Consider the following 23,433-nt stretch of genomic DNA (forward strand, 5'->3'; position numbering starts at 1 on the left):
AATCCCAGCGATAAAACAAAAAAAATGGTATTTTCCTTCAAATTTTGAACTAAAATGTAAATCAAGGCTGAAAAACTACGATACCCAGGAGCAATTATTTAGCTTTTTATAATTATTTTATTGTAGAAAATGTTCGAAAATCATCTAAAATGTAAAAAATAAAAATCCCAGCGATAAAACAAAAAAAATGGTATTTTCCTTCAAATTTTGAACTAAAATGTAAATCAAGGCTGAAAAACTACGATACCCAGGAGCAATTATTTAGCTTTTTATAATTATTTTATTGTAGAAAATGTTAAAAAAATCATCTAAAATGTAAAAAATAAAAATCCCAGCAATAAAACAAAAAAAGAGTATTTTCCTTCAACTTTATTATTATTATTTTATTGTAGAAAATGTTAGAAAATTATCTAAAATGTAAAAAATAAAAATCCCAGCGATAAAACAAAAAAATTGGTATTTTCCTTCAACTTTTAAACAAAAATGTAAATCGAGGCTGAAAAAATATGATACCCAGGAGCAATTATTTAGCTTTTTATTATTATTTTATTGTGGAAAATGTTAGAAAATTATCTAAAATGTAAAAAAACAAAACAAAATCAGAGATAAAACCAAAAAATTTGTATTTTCTTTCAAATTTTGAAGTAAAATGTAAATCGAGGCTGAAGAACTACGATACCCAGCAGCACATGCGGCGCCCGACCGGAAGAGGCGGAGTTTCAGCCAAAATGAGGGAAAATAAGAACATGTCCGAGTCCCCGTCTCAAGCGGGAAAAGAAATACCGGCGAAAAAACAGAAACTGAGCAGTGACGAGAACAGCAACCCCGATTTATCAGGAGACGAGAACGTAAGCAGACAAACCGAGTTACTCGCTCGACGTCGAGACGAGAGAAAGATAAAAGCTTCAGAGTTAGCATCGTGCTAAAGTAGCCGGCCTACAGCTTTGTCTCAGCTGTGCCGGCGACATTCAAACAGATGCTGTAATCTGAGTTATATTAAGTAATCTGTGCAGGACACACCTGGCACAGGTGGGTTTAGGGTTTGTTTTTTTAAAGGTGCACGTGTCAAATACGTTTCGTGCTCTAACGGTCGTTCACGTGCAGCCCGAGCTTAGCATTAGGCGCGTGCTAACAGAAGTTCAATCCAGGGTGTGTGCGCGTGGTGCTGGAGTTGATTTAAAGGGTGTTAGCTCGAGGTTTAATGTCTTAATGCGTAATGAGGGACCTGCTTTAAATATATCATATGTTATATCAAACATTAAGAGCCATGTAGGTGTTTTACTTTGACTCTTCAGCAGATATAAGCTGCAAAAACATGTTTCATGTTGAATATGTTGCAGAGCCAGATGTTATGAGCATGCAACAGGGGTGAAAACAGCCCCCAGACTTTGTCATTTGCACTTTTTCCTGCTGCCATAACCAGCAAACATTGAACATGTCTGCAGCATGCATCCCAAACATGCCATCACCTCGTCTGTATCTTTTTTTGTGTCTCTGCAGGATGATGCTGTCAGCGTGGAGAGCGGCACCAACGCAGAGCGTCCAGACACACCCACCAACACCGCCAACGCCCCGGGCAGGAAGAGCTGGGGCAAGGGCAAGTGGAAGTCCAAGAAGTGCAGATATTCGTTTAAATGCGTCAACAGCCTGAGGGTGAGTACAGACGCCGTCGGACTTCTGCTTACATACAACGTCAGTGCACACCTTTTTAAATAATCCAGCACATGTCAGGTGATTAGTGCTCATCTCACCCTCTTGTTTCTGCAGGAGGACCACGGCCAGCCGCTGTTTGGAGTCCAGTTTAACTGGCACAGCAAGGAGGGAGACCCGCTGGTGTTCGCCACAGTGGGGAGTAACAGGGTAAGAGCAGTGCTGTGTTTTGTTTGTTGAACTGAGCACCTGTGTTGCTTAACTAACGCTGTCTTTCCTCTGCAGGTAACTCTGTACGAATGTCACTCTCAGGGAGAAATAAGACTCCTGCAGTCTTACGTCGACGCGGACGTATCCTTTCATTGTTTGAGATCCGTCCTCGCTGTCCGACGCAGTTTTTGTTTTAAAGATCGCTTGTCCTAATTTCTTTAACTCAACTCGTGCGAAGGCGGACGAGAACTTCTACACGTGCGCCTGGACCTACGACACCAACACGAGCCATCCGCTGCTGGCCGTAGCCGGGTCGCGTGGCATCATCCGCGTCATCAACCACATCACGATGCAGTGTATCAAGGTAAAGATTATCCGTCTTCACGTAACACATGCACGGCACCCGTGGTGGCGAATTAACGATGCTCAGGCTCGTTTCTACTTTGAGTAGCAGGTTCATGCAAAGTCTTGAAATTTTGGATAAGGTTAGGTTATGTTTTCAAGGTTAAGCCCTATGTTTTCAAGGTTAAGCCCTATGTTTTCAAGGTTAAGCGTTATGTTTTCAAGGTTAGGAATATGCTTAAATTCAAACACCTCTTGATAGTGTCTTGAAGTTAAAACTTGAGATATTTGATATAATTTCCATTAAATTCTTTGGATAAAGACAAATTCATTGAACCAACCAACAGGAAGCAGGCTGTCAAAGATTGCCTGTAATATCGACATCTGTCGGTGCCATTGAGATTCATAAGTCTGCACATTACATAAGTGTTATGTATGTGTGAGTCATGTTGTTTTTGTCTTCAACTGCAGCATTACGTAGGTCACGGAAACGCCATCAACGAGCTCAAGTTTCATCCGAGGGATCCGAACCTCCTCCTGTCTGTCAGCAAAGGTGACAAAAACAAACCTACAACAAATGTTTTACGCTGTTCTGCGACTTTGACGGTTTTACAGGCCTCATCTCGACACGCCTCCGTGATTTGTTGCTGCTGCCTTCTTTGTGGCACAATAAAGTCGGTTACAGTCATCAGCGAGTTTAACACGCCGTGTGATCCTCAGGTGGTTCTTTTATAATCCGAGTCTCGTGGTCCAGGTAAGAGCAGACAGCTCGATGAGGATCATGTGAAGCCACGTTTAGTCGTTTATTTAAGATAAGACCGGTTTTATTGATGCCACACCCGGGAATTTAAAAATCTGTGTCAGATTGTAAAAACAAAATGACTTTGTGTTATTCGTTATGCTCAGCAACAACAGGCGTGCCTGAAAGTAACCTTTTTTTTTTTTTTTTTAAGTTGACATGTTGAACTTGTTGCTCATTTGCACATCCTGAGCAACATTAGCATTTATTTGGAGTCACCTGTTGACTATAAGGTAAATATTCGCTCTCTTTTAGCTCTGTTTTTGGTCTCTACCAACTCCCGAGGGAAATATGTGGCTCTTTAGCAGCTAACCGCTCCACTATGTTCACCAGCAACTGCTGCGGCTTGCTGCTGAGCAGGTAGTGTACGGTGACTCAATGGATTATTACAATAATCAACGTGTTTTCTGCTGCTTGCATGCTTGACATGACTGGATTTGATTCACCAGACTGCGTTTCATTCCACAGATCACGCCCTTCGTCTGTGGAACATACAGACGGACACGTTGGTGGCGATATTTGGTGGAGTTGAAGGTCATCGAGATGAAGTGCTGAGTGCTGTGAGTTTAAATCAGCTCCTTTTTTTTTTAAGACTTACAATAAACCTCATACACCTGAGGTTAAATCTGTTTTTATTTTTTGATCCCGCTGCAGGATTTTGATCTCCTGGGCGAAAAGATTATGTCCTGTGGGATGGACCACTCTCTAAAACTTTGGCGGATCAATTCAGAGAGAATGCAGAAAGCCATTCGTGGATCTTATGAGTACAACCCTTCCAAGACCAACAGGTAAAACCTTCACCTGTGCAAAGCCGTCCGATCTTCAGCATCATTGTTCCACCTTTCTTTTTATTCACCGCCTGTCTCTTTTCAGGCCTTTCGTGTCGCAGAAAATTCACTTCCCCGACTTCTCGACGCGAGACATCCACAGAAACTACGTGGACTGTGTGCGGTGGCTCGGAGATCTTATTCTTTCCAAGGCAAGTAACGGTTAAATCCGTGGCTAAGTCTGCACAGAGCAGCTCGAGCTGGCAGCGTAGAGATTCCAGTAGCTTTTCAAAATAAAACACTCATAATAACAGCCCAAAGGGAAACAGTTTAACTACGTGGCTCGTGGAGAAGCTAATAAATCAAAGTTTGGCGTGCAGAACAGTCTGCTGGGGTTTGAAGACCAAAACAACGTAGTGCCAGCGACGTCAGAGACGTGCCCGGTGGCACAGAATCATCTGTAACAACGTCCAAAACTGAAATCTGAATCCATTTTGAGAGGAACGAAGTGCCAAAGAAGTTGTATTATTTTATATATAAGTGGTTTATTTATCTCCGCAGTCGTGTGAAAACGCCATCGTCTGCTGGAAACCAGGAAAGATGGAGGACGACATCGATCACATCAAACCGAACGATTCGAACGTGACGATTCTGGGACGCTTCGATTACAGCCAGTGCGACATCTGGTACATGCGCTTCTCCATGGACTTCTGGCAGAAGGTGACGCCCTTTTTACACGGCCTCGTTTAAACTAAGCGTAGATCTGAGCCTGTTGCTGATGCTTGTTGGGATGCTTTGCAGATGCTCGCTCTGGGAAACCAGGTGGGGAAGCTTTATGTGTGGGACCTCGAGGTGGAAGACCCTCACAAAGCAAAGTAAGTAAACTTGTGTGGAGGTGAGAACGCTTTTCCTGTGTCACTGATAATACACCAGAGACGATTCATGTTAGAGCAGCTTGTGTCTCATCTTAGTGTGGACAGAACAGAAACAGACGCCAGTTCGGTGAAGCTCGGGATATTTTTGTCGAGACAGGGACAGTTTGTGTTTATTATAAAGCTGCATTAATGATGTTTAAGACTTCAGGTCGTTTGGTTTGACCCTGGAAACACAGACTTCCGAACGTTCAATAAATTGGAGGTGTACTCAGGCCTGAGACGTTTAGTGTTTTATCGACGAGTAATAGAGTATTAAAATGTGTCTTTGGACACAGAGGCAGCCGCTGCAGTGATTTAGAGAGCTGTAATGAGCTCCACGCTGGCAGCAGCTTTCTGGACGAGCTGCAGCTGATTTTATTTATTTATTTCTTCTACTCAGACCTGTGAGGACTTTATTCCGATTCAATCCATCTGAAAATAAATGAACATTTGATTTTGTTTTAATGACATTTTCTGGTCCAGGCTTCTCTTTTGTGATCGTTTCCTGCTTCATTCTCTCTGATATCATTGTATATTTGAGGGATGCAGCTATTATTCACTGATCATTTGGTCCATTAAGTGTCAGAAAGTAGTTTTCAACAAGCCAAAAGTCAAAGATAATAAGCTTAATCTTCTATAATTTAACATGAAAACATTGTAGAAACAGGAGTCACCTCAGATTAAACAATCACTGTTACGCTGTACAATATTATAAATGTTGTTTAACTCCGGCTTGTACTGTTCTAGTAAGTCGTCAAGGACGTGAAGGCCTGAGTGCTCGTGTGAAATATCAAATAAAAGAGAGCTGAGGACAAACATGACGAGCTTCACCAAACTGTTCCACTGCAGGTTTACCGTGAGGCTCAGTGTGAAGCGCCTGCTGCACTTTGACAGATTAACAACCAAGTCTCCTCTCTGGTCTCCAGGTGCACCACACTGACCCTCCCCAAATGCACGTCGGCCATCCGGCAAACCAGCTTCAGCCGCGACAGCAGCATTTTGATAGCCGTGTGTGACGACGCTTCAATCTGGCGCTGGGATCGACAGCGCTGAGTCGCTTTGTTTTTGTTTTGTTTTGTTTTGCTTCCTGTTGCTTCCCTCTCGCATCCTGCAGCTCCTGTTGTACAGATCTACACTGCAAGAAATGTCCGTTTGTACATTTTAGTCTGACGTGCGGTCTAAAAAAAATGTATTTCCTTCAACAACAACAAAAAAAAGTGAGACCATGCCAAGGTGAGATTATTACTTTTTGTTGCTCTGGCCAAGGAGGTTGTTTCCATTCCCTGAAGAAGTTTAAGGAACGTTTCATATCTAATAAAACACTTCATCTAAAATATGAGTTAAACTACTTAAAACAGCACCTTGGTGGAGGTTAAGTGCCTTCTAGCTTCCTATGCAGATGCATTCATCAGAAGTTATTTGATCAGTCAGGGACATTTTTCTGCAAATTCTTACAAAGATGAATCGTCTGTATTCGAGTCAACCGGCTGATTTTTGTCACTTGTTGTAGGAAAAATAAGCTTTTCAGACACGACAGATAAAATGACCAAAGGTGGATTGTTTTTTTGCAGTGTGCCATGTTTTATATTCATTTGTTCACCAAAAAAAAAAAAGATTTTTGTCCTTTTTTTTCCTCCAAACTTTTCTTACATTCCTTTGCAAGTTTTTTTTGGTGAGGGGTGTTTGATGCCTCTTCATCTTCCTCCTCCTTCCTTCCATACAAACACACAATACACTCAATAAAATGTATTTTGTAAATATTACACTCAAGAGTCAGTTTGTGCAATGATGGTGGATGCTTTTAGTCTGAGTCGTTTTTAGCTTTTTTTATTTGTGTAGTGCTTAAAAAAAAAAAAAAAATAGAAAACCTGCTTTTATTTTGAAATTCGCTATAATAAAGATGTTATGGAGGGAGGGGTTCTTTGGCCTTTATGAAGTGCTTGTAACTGAATTTATTTGGACTTGAATAAAACTTATTTTTCTACAGAAAGCATGATTTTATTTCTGTGCCAATTGATATATAGTTATTGCTGTGTTTTGTCAGATATGTGTGTCCGGGGGAAAGAACCACTGACTGTATAAAACATGGATGTCGTATCATGACGTCAAGTTTGTCGTGTTCTATAAAAATTCACCCTCAAGAGCATATGTATGCATAGAGTGCAACCGTTTATCATTGCAAGTAATATTTACGAGCTACTTGCATGCCTTTCTTAGTCAATGACCTCAATCCACGAAGGATTCTGGTATCCGCGGTTTTGGACAGTGCATGGGGCATCATAGAAATCAAAAGTCTCCTCCCCGTGTTATTTTGTGCAGTAAACATCTGGCATTTTAACAACACAGCTTTTAACTCGCATCCTGTTTCATCAGGGATGGTATCCTGTGTGGTTTCTCTGACGCCACATTTCCTTTCTAAGAGATAAAAATATTCATACGAATCATAGACAAAATCTGTGTATGCTCTAGAAAAGACAATCTAAGAGCAATCTAAAAGAAAATGACCTACTTATAGACAGTATAAATATGGATGTTGTATCCGAGACCAAAACATTTTTTTGTACCAGGCTGTAAATATGTTTATTTCTGCTGTGAAGTTTTTAAACATGGGGGCTTATGGAGACTGACTCACTTCTGGAGCCAGCCTCTAGTGGCTGTTTGAGGAACTGCAGTCGACTCCAAAAAGCACAAGTCATGTGATTGGATTATTTGTCTACCCCGTGATCAAAGAAACTTGTGCTTGAACTCAAATAAAACTTTTTTCTTTGTTTAATTTTAATGTGAAAATCATCAGAACTTCCTGTGCTTTGACTCTGCACTTTATGCTCCAGCACGCACAAGTCATGTGATTGGATTATTTGCCCACCGCCCTCTAATTAAAAACCTCCACCCCCAGACCTGAACGCACCAAAAAAAATGACTTTTATCCAGAGTGCGCCCCGGCGCTGCGCTGCGCTCCTCTTATCTCCAGGAACAGCACGGAGCGCGTACGCACTGCGGACTTTTGCCCTCCGGCTTTGATAAGTGAAGATAAACCAAACAGGCGTCAGAGCAACTCGAGCATGTTTTCGCCAAAGTCGCCGAAAAGTATCTCCAAGTATGTCTCCAAGACGTCTCCCGGCGCCGAGGAGCAGATCTGTATGGTTGAATGTGGATGTAAGCCGGAGTGCACCTGTAGTATCCACAGCGCCGAGGGCAGCCGGAGACACTGCGCGCCAGAGTTCAAGGTAGGCCTCCAGAGAGCTGCTGGAAATCTGGATCCTCTCTCTACAAGTTTTAAAGTCTTATTTTGAAAGTTGTTTAATTCATAACAGCAGCAGATTAATGGACATCTTAATGATTAATGTTGGAAAATACATTTACCCAAGTACTCAGGCATTTCCACTTCATGCTGCTTCAGGGGGAGTTTTTATATTTTTAATCCACTATGTTTAAAAAAGCTGCCACATGCTGATAAAATAGGAAAATTAAAACTATAAAAATGGATAAAAAGCAGCTAGAAGAAGAGTAAAGTGACTCTAAATCACCTTATTTGGCCAGATATGTGTACACGTACGAGGAATTTCACTTTCCTCTCGATGTACATGCAGATATAGACATAAAAACAAGGAGCTCAGCATTAAATTATGTACAGATAAATATATAAATGCATAGATCCATAGTATAGTACTAGTACAATCCAATGTGATCCAATGCAGCAGCTCTGCCATAACTTCTATTATCTCAAAGCTTATATTTTTTCAGCTTTGTTTAAAAAAAAGGCCTTAAAATATGACTATGATTGTGAACTGTACAACATTTATATTTCATGGCATATTTAAAAGTCTTTTACTGTCTATGGTTTGGCGTTTTTTCACATGAATGCCGTATAAAATAGTTTTGTCATGAAATATAACGGTGCTCTACTGCACAATTAACAGTCTCTCATATAAAATATTCTGTATAATGCTGTATAATTATATACATTTTGAAATATGACTGTGTTTTATTGTATTTGATTAATCAAAACATTTGAAGAGTCGCCATGGGATTTGGGGAATCTGACGTTTTCCTCACCAAATGACCGAGAGTAATCAATTAAATCAACAGATTGCATAAATCTGGGAAGGTTCTCAGTGGACCGGGTCATCTCTTTTTGAGAAGGGTTAAATCCGGGACAGCTGGACTTGGTTCTTGACCAGTTTTATCTCGCTAATGCAGAGATCCAGGTGGTGGTGGGATTGTTAACTTGTAGTGACGACTGTTGTTGGAGTTGTAAAGTCAAGTCAGGTGTGGACAACTGGTGTGGAATCACATGAGGCCATTTGCCCCAGATTTAAACAAGTACCGTGTAAAAAACATTGTAAAAAATACTGCATTCAAAATTCTAAGTACTGCTGATCACTGCAGTAAAATGTCCCCTGTGGTATATTATCATATGACATTGTTAGATTGTTCATCAGTGTGTAAACAGCATTGTACTGCTGTAGCTGCACGAAGTGGATCTGGTTTCAATTACATAATATACAGTTATGGAACAGTGGTTCCCAAACTAGGGGTCAGGCCCCTGAAAAGGGTCACTAGATAAATCTGAGGGGTCATTAGATTATTGACAGGAGAGGAAAAAGTTCTGATGCACAAATATGTTTTTAATATTTGGACTTTATATTTATTTTATTTAAGTAAGACAAACTATTTCTGCTACACCAAACTCTGGCATTTTGTGTTTATTTACTTATTATGAAATACTGGACAGTTTCATCTCTTCAGGCTGTTTGAAACACTCAAATCCGAAATAGAAATCACTGCTGCAACTCATACATACTGTATACAACGTCTGCCTGTGTCTGCTTAACTTTAACCCACTGACTGATTGAAGGATTATCTGTGAATCTGTGTAACACATCACATATTGTGTCAGACCGTTTGATTTTTGTTGCAACGATCCCGCACTGCACAACCCTTGTTATTGTCACGAAGTGAATGAAGTCATTGAATCTGCTCATGTGTCATGTGTAGCATCTAGCTCATGTTGCTGTGCATGGTGAATGCACTTATTGTATGTGCTTTGGGCCAAAAGCCAAATGAAGGTAATGTAATCATGCAAGTCACTGCATCCGAGACAGTCTAGGAGTGTATGGTAAAAGTGGATTTAAACACAGACAGTTACATTATTATTTATTTAAATTCTATATGCAGCTTTGCGTGAAGACGTTCCACCTCATCAGAGAGGCTTCTTCAGCTCTGACTGAACCCAGATCGTTAACTTGTTGCTGTGACAACCGTCGTGCGAGTCGTTAAGGTCGCCTGAGGTCAGGTGTGAATGACACTCGTTAAGGTCACCTGTGCTCCGGTGTTGGAGTCACATGAGGCCATACAAATATTATAATAATAATACACAAATATTTCTGTTTATTTAAATGTAAAGAGTATAATAACAAGATGAAGTGATGTAGGGAACATTAATTAACTTAAATAAGAGTGATTTATTCTTCAAGATCAATATTTTACAGTTATTAATAATACAGTTTAATCAAATTTACTTGATTGTTTTTTAGTGCAAACATAAGTTAAACGTTAGACTCATGTAAAGAATGAATAATAGATTAGCTGGGTTGTATAAAAACAAGGACGTAACTGCTATATATAAAATCTATCATCTATGATATGTACAATATCAACAAATGTGTACAATAGAATGGTCTGTTTGTGTTAAATGCTATTACTGCAGATATTTAATGGCTTCTGACTCAGGCTGAGTTCCTCTTTCCACTCGTGTAAAAGCGGTAAAAAGATAAACTAACCATCAATTATAGTAGATAACTGGGTTCACATGGTTCACAGTACGTGGATCTGACGTCATGAACATGTTTGGATAGAAACACTGGCTCTGTGTGATTTGTTGTACTTTGAACAGTTGAACATTTCAGTGTTTGCCTCGCTCTCAGTAACACACTCAGGAACTATAGGATCTATAGTCTCTTTGCAGCATCGCATTTAAATGAAATATTGAGGCAATTTTCGAGGTGGATTTTCCTCCTGTCGTAGAGCCCCAGTGGCCTAATGGATAAGGCACTGGCCTCCTAAGCCAGGGATTGTGGGTTCGAATCCCATCTGGGGTGTGCTGTACCACAAAGGTGCAGAAAAGCTTAAAAAAAATATTTAAAATGCCAAACTTTCAAAATAAAAACACTGAATTTTCAAAATGAAGCAGTATCCAATCCCTTGCATCCCTGGGCTTTATTATTTTCTATTGATATCAATAGAGGACGCTTGGCTTATTAACTCAACCCACACTGACAGTACAAGAAGCCACTACAGCACTGAAACAGCATGCTGGCAGTAAACTTTTAATGTAGTTATAGATACTATAGAGTCACACTATTCGCCATGTTCATTGGGAACCTGTTCAGCCCCTGTGGCCAAATGCGTAAAGCACTTACCTTGTAAGTCTGGAGTTGTGGACTCAAATCCCCTCTGAGTTTGAGTTCTTGTAACTGTGGCAAAGACAATTGTGTAAAACCATTTTCTTTTTTAAAGAAGTGTAGACATTCTTCTTCATCTCAAAGTTTCTTTGACCTCACTTGAAAATGTGATCATTGTGTAAGTTATATAAGACTTTTGTACGACTTTAAAAGTACACACATACTTTCTTACTTTGTGATTTGATGCTCACTCTGGGAGAAATGCACATTAGTTTATTTAACACTTATCTTTCTTCTGGAGTTGACCTCTCCAGCAAAGACTGACTTTAAGCAAAGTCACATTGGGAGGCTTACGTGACGTGGGCAAGTCATGTGGTTTTTAGGCCTCACACTGGCATTGCTGCGATTGGGGCCAAAGGGAGACCAACATTTTAAATTGGAAAGTATTTTTGAAAAGTATATTTAAATTAACCAATGTATTGCACCTTTTTTTTAAGTCAAATTCTGGTTATCTCCTACAGCAAGAACCAAGTCTGGGTTTTAAGAAGAGCCCAGCCCAGCCAACATCAAAAGTAGCCCTGTTACATTGACTCACAGGGGGATTAAAACTCTTAGCATGGGAAACTTTTGCTTTAGCCACGGAGCTGAACTCGTATATGATAATATCTTAAGAAGATAAACTCAGAGGTGTTTTAGATTTGCTTTAAGTTAGGAGTTTTCTACAGTTGCTGGATTTTAGAAGTAGTGCGGTCATAAATCCTGGATCCAGGCTGTTGTAGTAAAGATTTCGTTTTTTAAATGTATTTATTTTAAAAAACATTATTTAAAAAAAAAAACACTAATCAGCAGCCCTCTGCATAGTAATTAATCATGGCATCTTCTTTCTTTCTTTTTAAAATCATAATACACCACACCATGGCCTCATTAGTAGCCCTGGTCTTGAGTAACATGTACAAGCTGTTCATCAAAAGCTGCTAATAAAGCACATTTTCCTATTCTCTGACCATTAATCTGTTTTATGAGAGCAGACCTTTTAAGGATGGAGGTTTCAAATTAGGAATGAAAGAACATATAAAGACTGAATGGGTTCAAGTGGGTGCTTGTAGATGAACAGTGGCTTGCCGGAGGAACCCATCCATCAGTTCTACTTTTGTTTCTTGCACTCAGGAAATGAAAACAGGCTTAGCATGCTTACACTGATGGAACAGGAAATTAAAAGTGTATTTGAGGCCTGTGTTGTCTTTGTTCCCGAGGCCATCTCTTGTGCAGCTACAACAATGTAGTCTGATACCAGGAAAGTTGTCGTGATCTCAAACATTGCTGGAAAGTGTTGGTGTAAATATGGGACCAGAATCTTACTGCAGTTTTTCATAGTGTACTTTCATACAGTGCCTAGGGTTACAGATGTGAAAATACTGAATTCATTTCTTTTATTTTTCCAGACGAATGGCCCTGACAATCAGAATCAAGGCTTTGACAACTTGGCCTACGAGTATGGGAGTTCGAGTGAACTCTACCCTTTACCCAAAACTGCCTCCAGAGCGACTTTCAAACTCCAGGGACTCACCGCCGAGCACCAGGCCCAAGCCATCGAAAGCAGAATCTGCCGTCTGAATGGACTACTCGCTGCCAGCTTGTCTTTAACCAGCAGCTTGGCCAAAGTGGACTATGATACCTCAGTTATTACAACCAAAGAGATTGCCCTGGAGCTCCAGACCATGGGATTCAATGTAGAGTCAGCGGTGCGGATCGGGGTGGATGGCATGCACTGCCAGTCCTGTGTGCAGTCCATTGAGGGACAGATTGGCCCTTTATCTGGGGTTTCACATATTCAGGTGTCCCTTGAAGACAACACAGCACTGATTGTGTATCAACCTCTTCTAGTTACACAACAGGAGCTGAGAGACAAGATTGAGGATATGGGTTTTGGTGCCACTTTACTAACTGATGATCCACCGGGTCAAGATATAAGCTACTGGCAGAGAGACATATTAAATTCGTCAATCCAGACCGTTACCATTTGGATTGTAGGGATGACTTGCAACTCTTGTGTGCAGTCCATAGAAGGGAGGATGTCTCAGACGACAGGAGTGCAGTCTATAGTGGTGTCACTGAAGGAGGAAAAGGGAACAATAACCTTTGACCCCAGGCTGACGGAGCCAGAGCAGCTCAGGGCGGCTATCGAGGAGATGGGCTTTGACGCATCACTTGAAGGTAGGTATCAACGAGAAGTGGTTACTCCTAATTAAATGACAGTGGTTATTTAAAGGCTGCAAGTCAAACAGAATACGGCAACCGTCCGAAGAAATAAGTCATGGTAGCCCACTCTTCAGAGACAATATGTGACGTTGCATGTCTGGATTTCAAAAAATAAGGAAGGGATACTCAAATCATAGCTTCAACTAATGATTATTTTCATTATCAATTAATCAGCAGACAATTTTCTTGATTAATGGATTCAGTGTCAGACAATGGTGTCCAAATGTCCATAACAATTCCCATATTCTAGGCAGATGTCCTCAAATATCTCACCAAAGCAAGAAAAACAGCAACAAATATTTGCCTTAAATAAGTCAAACAAATAAACAAACAAACAAAAACTTTTCTTTTCTTCACTTGAACGTGAAGATCAGAGGTCAGAAAGGTAAGACGATGTGATTGTGATGCTTCACTTGCAAGAAATCCTGCTTAGTTTGGAGTCAACCTTTTGGATATGTTGAGGTTAACGACTGCAATAAAGGTGGAGAGGTGGAGAATTTACTACATAATAGATTATTGAAGACACATTTGTTAACGAGAGGAGAAAATTACAGCATGCAATAAAGACATAAAGAGCAGAAAAATACAAGTAAACATGAATTTGTGACCTCATGTCTTCAGCTCATTTATCTTTCCCCGAAGAGGAATTGCTTTTGAAACACAAGTAGCATTGAGTAGCTCGCCCAGCTCGAGGTAGAAAAGCACCCATTGTTTTAAATTCCCTCAAACGGTTTATGCTGTTGCCATTCAAGCAATTCCCCACCCATGAAGTCTTGCACAAATGAAGATGTATTCAGGTGAAGTCTGTTATTTACAGTGTTTATTACAGTTTATAGGATCTGCACAAACAAATCTAGTGGGAGCACCTGTATATTACGAGCTAAAACACTTTGATTAAACTCAAACCTGCCTGAGGCTTCGGTCCGCTAAGCCACCACGACATCTCATACTCACCTCACCTCTTGTTTTCAGCGGTTACTGTGGAAACCAGACAAGCATGCTCTTCAACGCGACATGGAGGGCTCTTACGCCGGGGCTGGGGCTTTTCTTGTTGGATTTAATGACGGAAACAGCTTGCCAAGATGTGGAATTAACTCAGGCTCGGGCAGATTATGAGCAGATTCTTTCAAGGTCAAGCTTGATTTAGGTAACTGAAGTTTTTAGCTTTGAAACAGAGGGAAGTGCAGTTTCTTTTGTTTTAATTCATACCGTAAACCTAGATATATTATATCTTGATTTATCTTTATTGCATTGCTGATATAAATGGAAGTTTACATTCCAGTAAGAAGAGTCTAGACTGGGAATGTGAAAAATGAACGCTGTCCCTTCCACAAAAACCACCTGTCACACATAATGTGGCAACCATTTTATTATTGATAGCACCCTGATATGGTGTTGATGTTTCCTTAATGCATAGTAGAGCATTTAACCACAAAGGGACTCCAACCCTCAATCTTCTGATCCAGAGTCAGACGCCTTATCCATTAGGCCACGTGGTCATTGAATGACAAAACATACAGTTCCTCAAGCGTCCACTTGAGGCTGGCTCCAGAAGTGAGTCAATCTCCATAAGTCCCCATGTTAAAATGTCAGTTTTGGTCTCTATCTCGCTAATTTCCCCATTCATGACAACTGTACTGAGGGTGGAGTTTTATAGAACTCATCTGTTCAGATTATATTAAAGTTATGCAGAATTAACAGCCCTTTGATTGACAGGAAAGTGCTATTAGGTTCCACGTCTTTGCCCATTTTTAGATTAACCAAGAGCAGACAGAGCTTTACAATGGCTCCTCAGAAAGAAGTTGGTGATATCATAGATACTATAATGCTGAGATGCCCAGTTGGTGATGAAAATCAATCACCCCAGATGGGACTCGAACCCACAATCCCTGGCTTAGGAGGCCAGTGCCTTATCCATTAGGCCACTGGGGCCACAACAGTGCTGATGTAACACACTAAACATGTGTTTGTCTACGAGTACATTGTACAGTTTGCATCTCATCAACGTGATTTAAAATCTATTGAAAAGTGTTGCCTCTGACTTTGTTCCTTCTTATCTACAGAATCTGCAAAGAGTCATGAAAAGTCCAGGCCTGTTACTTCTGTACGTTCTGACTTGCAATCACCCGATAAGCTGGGAGTCAGCAATGGCACTGGATCACCGCCAGCCTCTGGAAACGAGATTAAAGTGCAAAAATGCTTTATTTGTGTTGTGGGAATGACGTGCGCCTCCTGTGTGGCCAACATTGAGAGGAACCTGCTCAAACACAAGGGTGAGCGAACTCGAGTGTCGTTATAGGATATTTGTTCTAGTGTACCCGTGTGATTGTTTTACTTTGACTTTTAGGAATCATCACGGTGTTGGTGTCACTCATGGCTGGAAAAGCCGAAGTAAAGTACGATTCAGACCTCATAAACGCTGCTGCTGTTGCTCAGCTCATCGAAGACTTAGGCTTTGGTGCTAAACTGATAGAAGACAATGCAGTAACACACGGGAAACTGGACCTCACTGTAAGTATACACAGTTCAATTGGGAATGCATGTATATGATGGTTGGTGATACGCTTCCCAAAATACCAAAAACATCTACCAATTTTCACTTGTAGATAACAGGGATGACATGTGCATCATGCGTCCACAACATTGAGTCCAAGCTCACCACAACCAAAGGGATCCTTGGGGCCTCGGTCGCCCTTGCAACCAAAAAAGCACAGGTCCAGTTTGATCCAGAAGTGATCGGAGCTCGGGATATTATCAAGATCATTGAGGTAATGACCGGCCCCTTTATTTTAAGCCCTACTCCCATGTGAATGTTAGATGTCTCGGTATAATCCTGGTTTCGTTTCTCATTCTAGAGCCTTGGTTTCGAGGCCAGTCTGGTGAAGGCGGGCTTCAAAAACAACCTTGATCACACGGAAGAGATTCAACAGCAAGTATCTGGTTTCAAATCGTCCTCATCGTCAGAATTAATGCACTTTGAAAGGGCTTACTGTCCTTCAGGCATCACAAATCTATGCTAATATTCATCATAACGCTAACACACTATACACTTACATCTTGGGCCTCAGATGTACTTAAACATTTGTAATTTAAGTGCAGATTAGATGAAGAAAAACTGTCCTGCATGAGGCCCTATATCAAGACTTGGATGATTCAGCTGTACAGCGCATATCACATGGCCTGTTCTTCGAAGAGTAAGATACACAGAGAAATCAACACTGTATTGAATAAGAGGAAATATTTTCATGACAATCTTGGGTAGGATCGATATTATTAACTAATCTAAGCCAACAAAGGAAGGTACAGAGAGATTAATGTTGTGGTTAGAGGTCCACTACTACAATAGAAGCCACCCCAGATGGGACTCGAACCCACAATCCCTGGCTTAGGAGGCCAGTGCCTTATCCATTAGGCCACTGGGGCTACAAAATCAGCTGTCCAACAAGCTTGGTATTAATGTCATTCATAAATACCATATTTATCACCAACTCATGTACTTTAACTGACCAACTGTCTAAATGATCAATTACACGCCTACAAAGATGTTCATCAAACATGCTGGACATTAAGTTTTTGCAGTGTGTTTTGTGACCTGCCATCTTTTTCGGCTTCTTATCCAACAAATTGCAACTGGTTGGAGCATTAGCACAAACATTTGACTTGACACTACTTACATTTTCATAGACAATGACTGTGGTGCCCTTTTTTCATATATCTGAGTGGCCACCATTGGGGTGAGAAGTGTCTAGTGTTTTTGACTGTTATTAGTGCGTATAAGATCATTAATTCAGAGTGTGGAAGGTAACAAATGGATAAAGGACACCCCAGATGGGACTCGAACCCACAATCCCTGGCTTAGGAGGCCAGTGCCTTATCCATTAGGCCACTGGGGCTACTTCCAACCTCTTCACAAAACTACACATGGAAATCAAAAGTGATCAAGGTTTCCTTTTTTCATGGTATCTCCTAATAGTTTGACACATTTCTGGTACCTGTCCAGGTGGAAGAACTCCTTCCTGCTCAGCCTTGTTTTCGGCCTGCCTGTCATGGGCCTCATGATCTACATGATGGTGATGGACAGTCAGCACCAGGACCATGGGGGCTCCATGCCCGAAGAGCAGAACCTGCTTCCCGGCCTCTCGCTCCTTAATCTGGCCTTCTTCCTGCTCTGTACACCTGTGCAGGTAGATTAGAGGGAAGTTTTGGATTAATGGCTCATTTAGAGCTTTTTTTTTAAACCTCAGAGGGGTCTTGTGTCTGCTACAAGTTTGTAAATTAATAGTTTTATGTATGTCCTAAACACTGGATCGCTCTCTGCACCACCAAATTCTTTTAATAAGGGCTCCTGTGAGTTAAAACACCACCATTTCTTCTTCGCTTGGCTTTTCGCAACAGGGATATTTATCAGAGACCTTGGAAAGGCAGAGATTTTCTCTTGAGATTGTGTTTTTAATCCAAATCTTAAAAAATGGCCTCCTGGATTTTGGGCAAACAAGACCAGAAGATTTATTATATGCTTGAAGATAGGCTCATTTGCTTTTTTAGCTGAGAGTTCGATGAAAATAACGATATCACTGTCACGTCTTAACTGTAAATGTGACACTACAGCCAGCAGAGGTAGCTTAGCTTAGCACAAATACTGAAAACAGGGGGAAACAGCTAGCCTGGTTTTATACAAAGATAACTTATATTGCCTTTTCTTGCCTGCAGATCTTTGGAGGTCGATACTTCTACATCCAGGCGTACCGCTCGTTAAAACACCGCACGGCCAACATGGACGTGCTGATTGTGTTAGCCACCTCTATTGCCTACATCTACTCCTGCGTGGTCCTCGTTGTCGCCATGGCTGAGCGAGCCAGCCAGAGCCCCATCACCTTTTTCGACACTCCGCCTATGCTCTTTGTGTTCATCGCTCTGGGTCGATGGTTGGAGCACGTTGCAAAGGTAAAATGAAACCATATACACTTGGTTGAAATCCTCACATTCTTTCATAATACTTATATTATCCATTATTATAACCACCTGCTGTGTTATTATCGGTCACATCAAGAGTGGTTGATGATTAACTGTACATCAGCTGATGCTATAACACTATCATAAAACCATATCCTCATATGGGTACCAGCAATAGTAAAATCTGATTCACAGAGACATTGGGCAGTGTTTACCTGTAGATTACCTGTACTGCATTGTAAAATAATCAATGTTTCTATATTTTCAGAGTAAAACCTCAGAAGCTTTGGCCAAACTAATGTCACTTCAAGCCACTGACGCCACTGTGGTCACTCTGGGACCTGACCACTCCATCATCAGGTAAAACACATGAGCTCGAATTAACCATTATCATCCCAATGAAGTCCAACACAACACGTGACTGTATGTTTATTCGAACTCTTCAGTGAGGAGCAGGTGGTGGTCGAGCTGGTCCAGCGGGGCGACATTGTGAAAGTCATCCCAGGAGGAAAGTTTCCAGTTGATGGGAAAGTGATTGAAGGGAGCTCCATGGCCGATGAGTCCTTGATCACAGGTAGGAGGATTGAATGAATGCAGTGCAGTGGGGAGCTCCAGCTCCGGTTCTGGCATGACACTTCCCCTGGTGCTCTGAGCTCACAGCCTGGCTAACAAATGGAGCTGATGTTGTGTCTCCTGTCAGGTGAGCCAATGCCGGTCAGTAAGAAGGTTGGCAGTTTGGTGATCGCGGGCTCCATCAACGCTCACGGCGCTCTTCTGGTGGAGGCCACTCACGTCGGCGCTGACACGACTCTGTCGCAAATCGTTAAACTGGTGGAAGAGGCCCAAACGTCGAAGGTGAGACACAGTTTGATCTTTACTTTCAGCCAATTCTTCAACTTCAACTATCAAAGATGATTCCTGACGCTCTCTTGTGTTTGTTCAGGCTCCCATCCAGCAGTTTGCAGACAGACTCAGCGGCTACTTTGTGCCATTCATCGTGATCGTTTCAGTGCTAACACTGGTGGCCTGGCTTGCAATCGGGTTTGTCAACTTCGACATCGTGAAGGATAACTTCCCGGTACATGAATGTTTTTTTTAAAAAAAGCACTTTTCATAAAGTTTCAAAAGAAAAGCTTGATAATAAGATGATCTCTTCCTCGCAGGGTTACAACCAGAACATCTCCAACGCCGAGGTCATCGTCCGATTTGCCTTCCAGGCGTCCATCACAGTTCTGTCCATCGCCTGCCCCTGCTCTCTGGGGCTGGCAACCCCGACAGCGGTGATGGTTGGCACAGGGGTTGGAGCTCAGAACGGGATCCTGATTAAAGGAGGCGAGCCGCTGGAGATGGCCCATAAGGCAATGAACTTTACATCCATGCAACAGCAAGAAGCCCAGTTGCATGATTTAAAAATCTGTTAGTTTATGAGAGAAAAGTTACACAATGTCGCTTTTTTCCTGGTCTGTGGACGTGCAGCTTCGAGGTGGAAGTGATACTTCTCTTATTACACGATGTGTCGTCACACTCATAAAAGACTTCTGTTTCACGTCTAATCCGATCACTCCGCGGTCTAATTAACCAGTGACACCATGTGGCTTTGCTAATTACCTGCAGCTACTCTAGAAATCCCCCAAAGATAAAAACACTTTTAGGTTTTGGTGACTTTTAACCCCGTTTGTCACCTTTGAATCCGTTTATTTCGTCCACCTGTTGCAGGTTGTAGCTCTTCAAAAAGTATTTTTATGATCTCAGAGACAAAAAATTAGATATTGTTCAACATTTCCACACTGCTTGGACTTGATTTTGCTCCAGGCAAACTTTTTATGACGGTAGGTAGACTGTGAGATCATGAAAATACCCCTAAAAGTGTAAATAAAGGATAACAGGTAGATAAACATTTCGATTCTCCCCTCAGACCAAATTATAACTTTCAAACAAGCACATCTTCCCATTTCTCTTCTTAATAAGATCCTGAGAGACAAAATCCTCTTGTCAAAACACCAAAAAGAATATAGATTTACAACTCTGCTGTGTTTTTTCGTCCCCTTTAGATCCGTGTAGTGATGTTTGATAAGACCGGCACGATAACAAACGGCGTGCCGCGGGTCACTCGTGTGCTGGTGCTGTGGGAAATGGCCCGTATGCCCCTGAGGAAGATCCTGGCTGTGGTCGGCACAGCGGAGGCCAACAGCGAGCATCCTCTGGGCATGGCGGTCGCCAAACACTGCAAAGAGGTCAGAGCCGGTCTATCAAAGTCGACTTAACAGCCCGAGTGTGTTTTTATCCTCTGATCATCCGTCTGTGTGCACATACCAGGAGCTGGGCTCTGCCATCTTGGGCTACTGCCAGGACTTCCAGGCGGTGCCCGGCTGTGGGATCAGCTGCCGGGTTTCCAACGTGGAACATCTGCTGGAGCAGCAGAGCGAGGAGCGCTTCCTGCTGCCGGGAGCCACCACAGATGAAAGCAGCCTCCTCTCTTCTGGCGACGCCTCGTCTGCAGGTGCGATGGCTTCCAGTGTTGGTTTGTGTCTGGCTCGAGACAATCAGCTGGTTTTACTACATAAACAAACTCCTCGCTCTGCAGCTGAAGTTATTTCAGTCTTTTTGTCAGACTAATCCACCATGTGGTCCGGGCTGGTTAACTCAGCTGAGTGTGGTGCTAATAATGCCAAGGTCATGGGTTCAATCCCCATACTGGCCAAAAAACTGCATTTAGATGCGAGCGGTCGTAATTTTCAAACGTCTTATCCATTAAAACGAGACATCCGGTTTGATTTCTTTGCTTTTAGACGAGCCTTTGTCGTACTCTGTCCTGATCGGGAACAGGGAGTGGATGAGGAGGAACGGCCACCACATCGAAGCCGACGTCGACGCCGCCATGTCCAGCCACGAGACCAAAGGGCAGACCGCCATCCTGGTCGCTATAGACGGTGAGAATACAAAGGACAAACACTCAGGATATCTTCAGTATTTTTGTAGGTCTGTGATCGTTACAGACTTTTCTCTGTAGGCATGCTGTGTGCCATGTTAGCCATCGCTGACACGGTGAAGGCAGAGTCGGCATTAGCGGTGCATACGCTCAACAGCAGGGGCGTCGAGGTGGTTATGATAACAGGAGATAACAGACGGACAGCGAAAGCCATCGCTGCACAGGTAAAACGCACGTTTTACATGTGCATATTTATAATATGAGATAAAATGCGACATGAAGATCTCGTTTGTGTGCAGGTGGGCATCAGGAAGGTGTTTGCGGAGGTGCTGCCGTCGCATAAAGTGGCCAAAGTCCAAGAGCTGCAGGAAAAAGGCCTGCGTGTCGCCATGGTGGGAGACGGCGTCAACGACTCACCCGCCCTCGCCCGGGCTGACGTCGGCATCGCCATCGGCACGGGCACCGACGTTGCTATCGAGGCGGCCGACATCGTTCTGATCCGGGTAGGTGGCGCACTCTGTGTGGAGTCTAGTGTGGAGGTAATCCGCCTGATCTTAAGGTTTGTTAACGCTCCTGTAGAACGACCTGCTAGACGTAGTGGCCAGTATCGAGCTGTCACAGAAGACGGTGAGGAGGATCAGGATCAACTTTGTCTTCGCACTCATCTACAACCTCCTGGGGATACCGATTGCTGCAGGTGTGGACGGATTATACAGCAAAATATATACAGCATCATACTGTATATTGCAGTGAGTGAACATGCAGCGCTCTCCTCTGTTGGTTGTAGGTGTGTTCATGCCCGCCGGCCTCGTCCTTCAACCCTGGATGGGCTCTGCTGCGATGGCTGCCTCGTCTGTTTCGGTGGTTCTGTCGTCTTTACTGCTGAGAATGTGAGTCTGATCAGGAAACTCTGTAAATCACAGAGAGCTGATGGAGGACATCAATTGCAAAACCAGAAAACATTTAAATTGTTCATAAAATATGATCCAGTTTCACCAAAATCAGTTAACTTTTGCTGCTTTCTTCCAGGTTCAAGAAAACCTCGATGGAGCTGCATGAGGCTCGCGCGCAGGGCCAAATGAGGAGTGTCCGCTCGTCGCAGATCAGCACACATCTGGGTCTGGACGCCCAGCGGCGGAGCCCCGCTCTCTCCGTCAGAGCTCGGGAACAGCTAAGCCAAAGCGTCGCCGTCCCACCGCCCCTCTCCAGCCAGGGACCGTCCATTAACTCTGTCCAGGAGAAGCAGGACCGCTGCTCCCTCTTGGACTACCAGACTGCAGGGGACCTCAATGTGTAGTAAAGGGAAGAAAGACTCTATGTATTTATGTAAATAGATTAAAAGTGCTTTTATTTTGGCGTGACACATGTAGGTAAAAGTCTAAAAATCAAGCTGCTAATGCACCAAAGTGAAGATAATCTTCAAAACAAGTCACTGCTGTACAAATGTACTTTTCCAATATACACAAAGTAAAGCTGTGTGTTGTGTGAGAGTTTGTGTTATAAATAATTCATGTGCTGATAGAGGGAAAAATCAACATTTTCTAGAAAACCTTTGTGTCAGTTTCATCTGATTGGAAACTGTCAGTCAAGCTCAGAGGAAAATGTTTTTCACCACGTCGCTTTCAGATTCTCATCTTAAGACAAAAATCGTGTTGCATGTAGAAGACAAAGAAGAAGAAGGAGGGTAGACTTTCTGGACTATTATTTGGAGCCGAGGATAATTAATGAAGTAGATTAATCAAATGATAAATTCATGGAGTCTAAAGTTAACCAGGAACAATCATTTTTAATAGATATATCAGCTTTAGGGACATGACAGAGACGCACAGGTGTAGCCAACAACAGTAACGATGTGCATGTTGGAAGACTTCGTTAGCGTTATTCGTTACACCTGTGCTGTTTCAGCAGGTCAGAAGCTGATTATTTTCTGTATCTGTTCAAACACACTTCATATTCAGGTAAGTTAAAGGAACATTTTGCTTAATTTTTGCTTAAACTGTAGCTTCTGTTCGATGTTACACAACTATAGACAGAATAATTGTGGGCGTAGTCTTCATGATGGCAAAGACGTGGATCTGAGGAGGGCCGGATGATACCTGGGTGCTCAAAAAAAACATCTCTATTGCCACCTACCTGTCAACAAAAGTGTCCACATGCTTAATCCTGCATAACTTTAGGCCTTAATATAACCTGAACAGGTGAGTTG

General features: G+C 42.3%; 2 protein-coding genes and 5 non-coding genes across 7 annotated transcripts; 3 read left to right on the top strand and 4 right to left on the bottom strand.

Annotated features, from left to right (window-relative positions):
- The first annotated feature begins 658 nt into the window (after positions 1-658).
- On the top strand, positions 659-6,672 carry eed (embryonic ectoderm development). Its single transcript, XM_010754773.3, has 12 exons — positions 659-848; positions 1,501-1,653; positions 1,768-1,860; positions 1,936-2,001; positions 2,099-2,224; positions 2,674-2,755; positions 3,470-3,561; positions 3,656-3,789; positions 3,875-3,980; positions 4,330-4,488; positions 4,570-4,643; positions 5,609-6,672. Exons 1-12 carry the CDS (start codon positions 690-692, stop codon positions 5,733-5,735), a joined length of 1,371 nt encoding a protein of 456 aa, XP_010753075.2. The 5' UTR covers positions 659-689; the 3' UTR covers positions 5,736-6,672.
- Positions 6,673-7,566: 894 nt separating this feature from the next.
- atp7b (ATPase copper transporting beta) lies at positions 7,567-22,717 on the top strand. Its single transcript, XM_019276986.2, has 21 exons — positions 7,567-7,909; positions 12,529-13,300; positions 15,409-15,618; positions 15,693-15,856; positions 15,952-16,113; positions 16,201-16,274; positions 17,346-17,529; positions 18,056-18,289; positions 18,567-18,658; positions 18,745-18,872; positions 18,999-19,153; positions 19,242-19,376; positions 19,462-19,656; positions 20,350-20,532; positions 20,615-20,798; positions 21,088-21,228; positions 21,309-21,451; positions 21,527-21,730; positions 21,807-21,924; positions 22,015-22,117; positions 22,257-22,717. Exons 1-21 carry the CDS (start codon positions 7,745-7,747, stop codon positions 22,522-22,524), a joined length of 4,014 nt encoding a protein of 1,337 aa, XP_019132531.2. The 5' UTR covers positions 7,567-7,744; the 3' UTR covers positions 22,525-22,717.
- Positions 10,711-10,783, top strand: trnar-ccu (transfer RNA arginine (anticodon CCU)). The gene has a single exon. It is a non-coding gene; the product is annotated as a tRNA-Arg (tRNA).
- Positions 14,772-14,844, bottom strand: trnaq-cug (transfer RNA glutamine (anticodon CUG)). The gene has a single exon. It is a non-coding gene; the product is annotated as a tRNA-Gln (tRNA).
- Positions 15,205-15,277, bottom strand: trnar-ccu (transfer RNA arginine (anticodon CCU)). Its single transcript has one exon. It is a non-coding gene; the product is annotated as a tRNA-Arg (tRNA).
- On the bottom strand, positions 16,696-16,768 carry trnar-ccu (transfer RNA arginine (anticodon CCU)). The gene has a single exon. It is a non-coding gene; the product is annotated as a tRNA-Arg (tRNA).
- On the bottom strand, positions 17,166-17,238 carry trnar-ccu (transfer RNA arginine (anticodon CCU)). Its single transcript has one exon. It is a non-coding gene; the product is annotated as a tRNA-Arg (tRNA).
- Positions 22,718-23,433: the final 716 nt, after the last annotated feature.

Source organism: Larimichthys crocea, chromosome XIX (genome assembly GCF_000972845.2).
Source record: "Larimichthys crocea isolate SSNF chromosome XIX, L_crocea_2.0, whole genome shotgun sequence".
NCBI lineage: Eukaryota > Metazoa > Chordata > Actinopteri > Sciaenidae > Larimichthys > Larimichthys crocea.

Coding starts and splice junctions, on each gene's coding strand:
- eed (XM_010754773.3), top strand. CDS start 690: ATGCGGCGCCCGACCGGAAGAGGCGGAGTTTCAGCCAAAATGAGGGAA. Junction 1,654..1,767: donor AATGCGTCAACAGCCTGAGG/GTGAGTACAGAC, acceptor TTGTTTCTGCAG/GAGGACCACGGCCAGCCGCT. Junction 4,644..5,608: donor GAAGACCCTCACAAAGCAAA/GTAAGTAAACTT, acceptor TCTGGTCTCCAG/GTGCACCACACTGACCCTCC.
- atp7b (XM_019276986.2), top strand. CDS start 7,745: ATGTTTTCGCCAAAGTCGCCGAAAAGTATCTCCAAGTATGTCTCCAAG. Junction 13,301..15,408: donor CTTTGACGCATCACTTGAAG/GTAGGTATCAAC, acceptor TCTTATCTACAG/AATCTGCAAAGAGTCATGAA. Junction 15,619..15,692: donor GAACCTGCTCAAACACAAGG/GTGAGCGAACTC, acceptor TTTGACTTTTAG/GAATCATCACGGTGTTGGTG.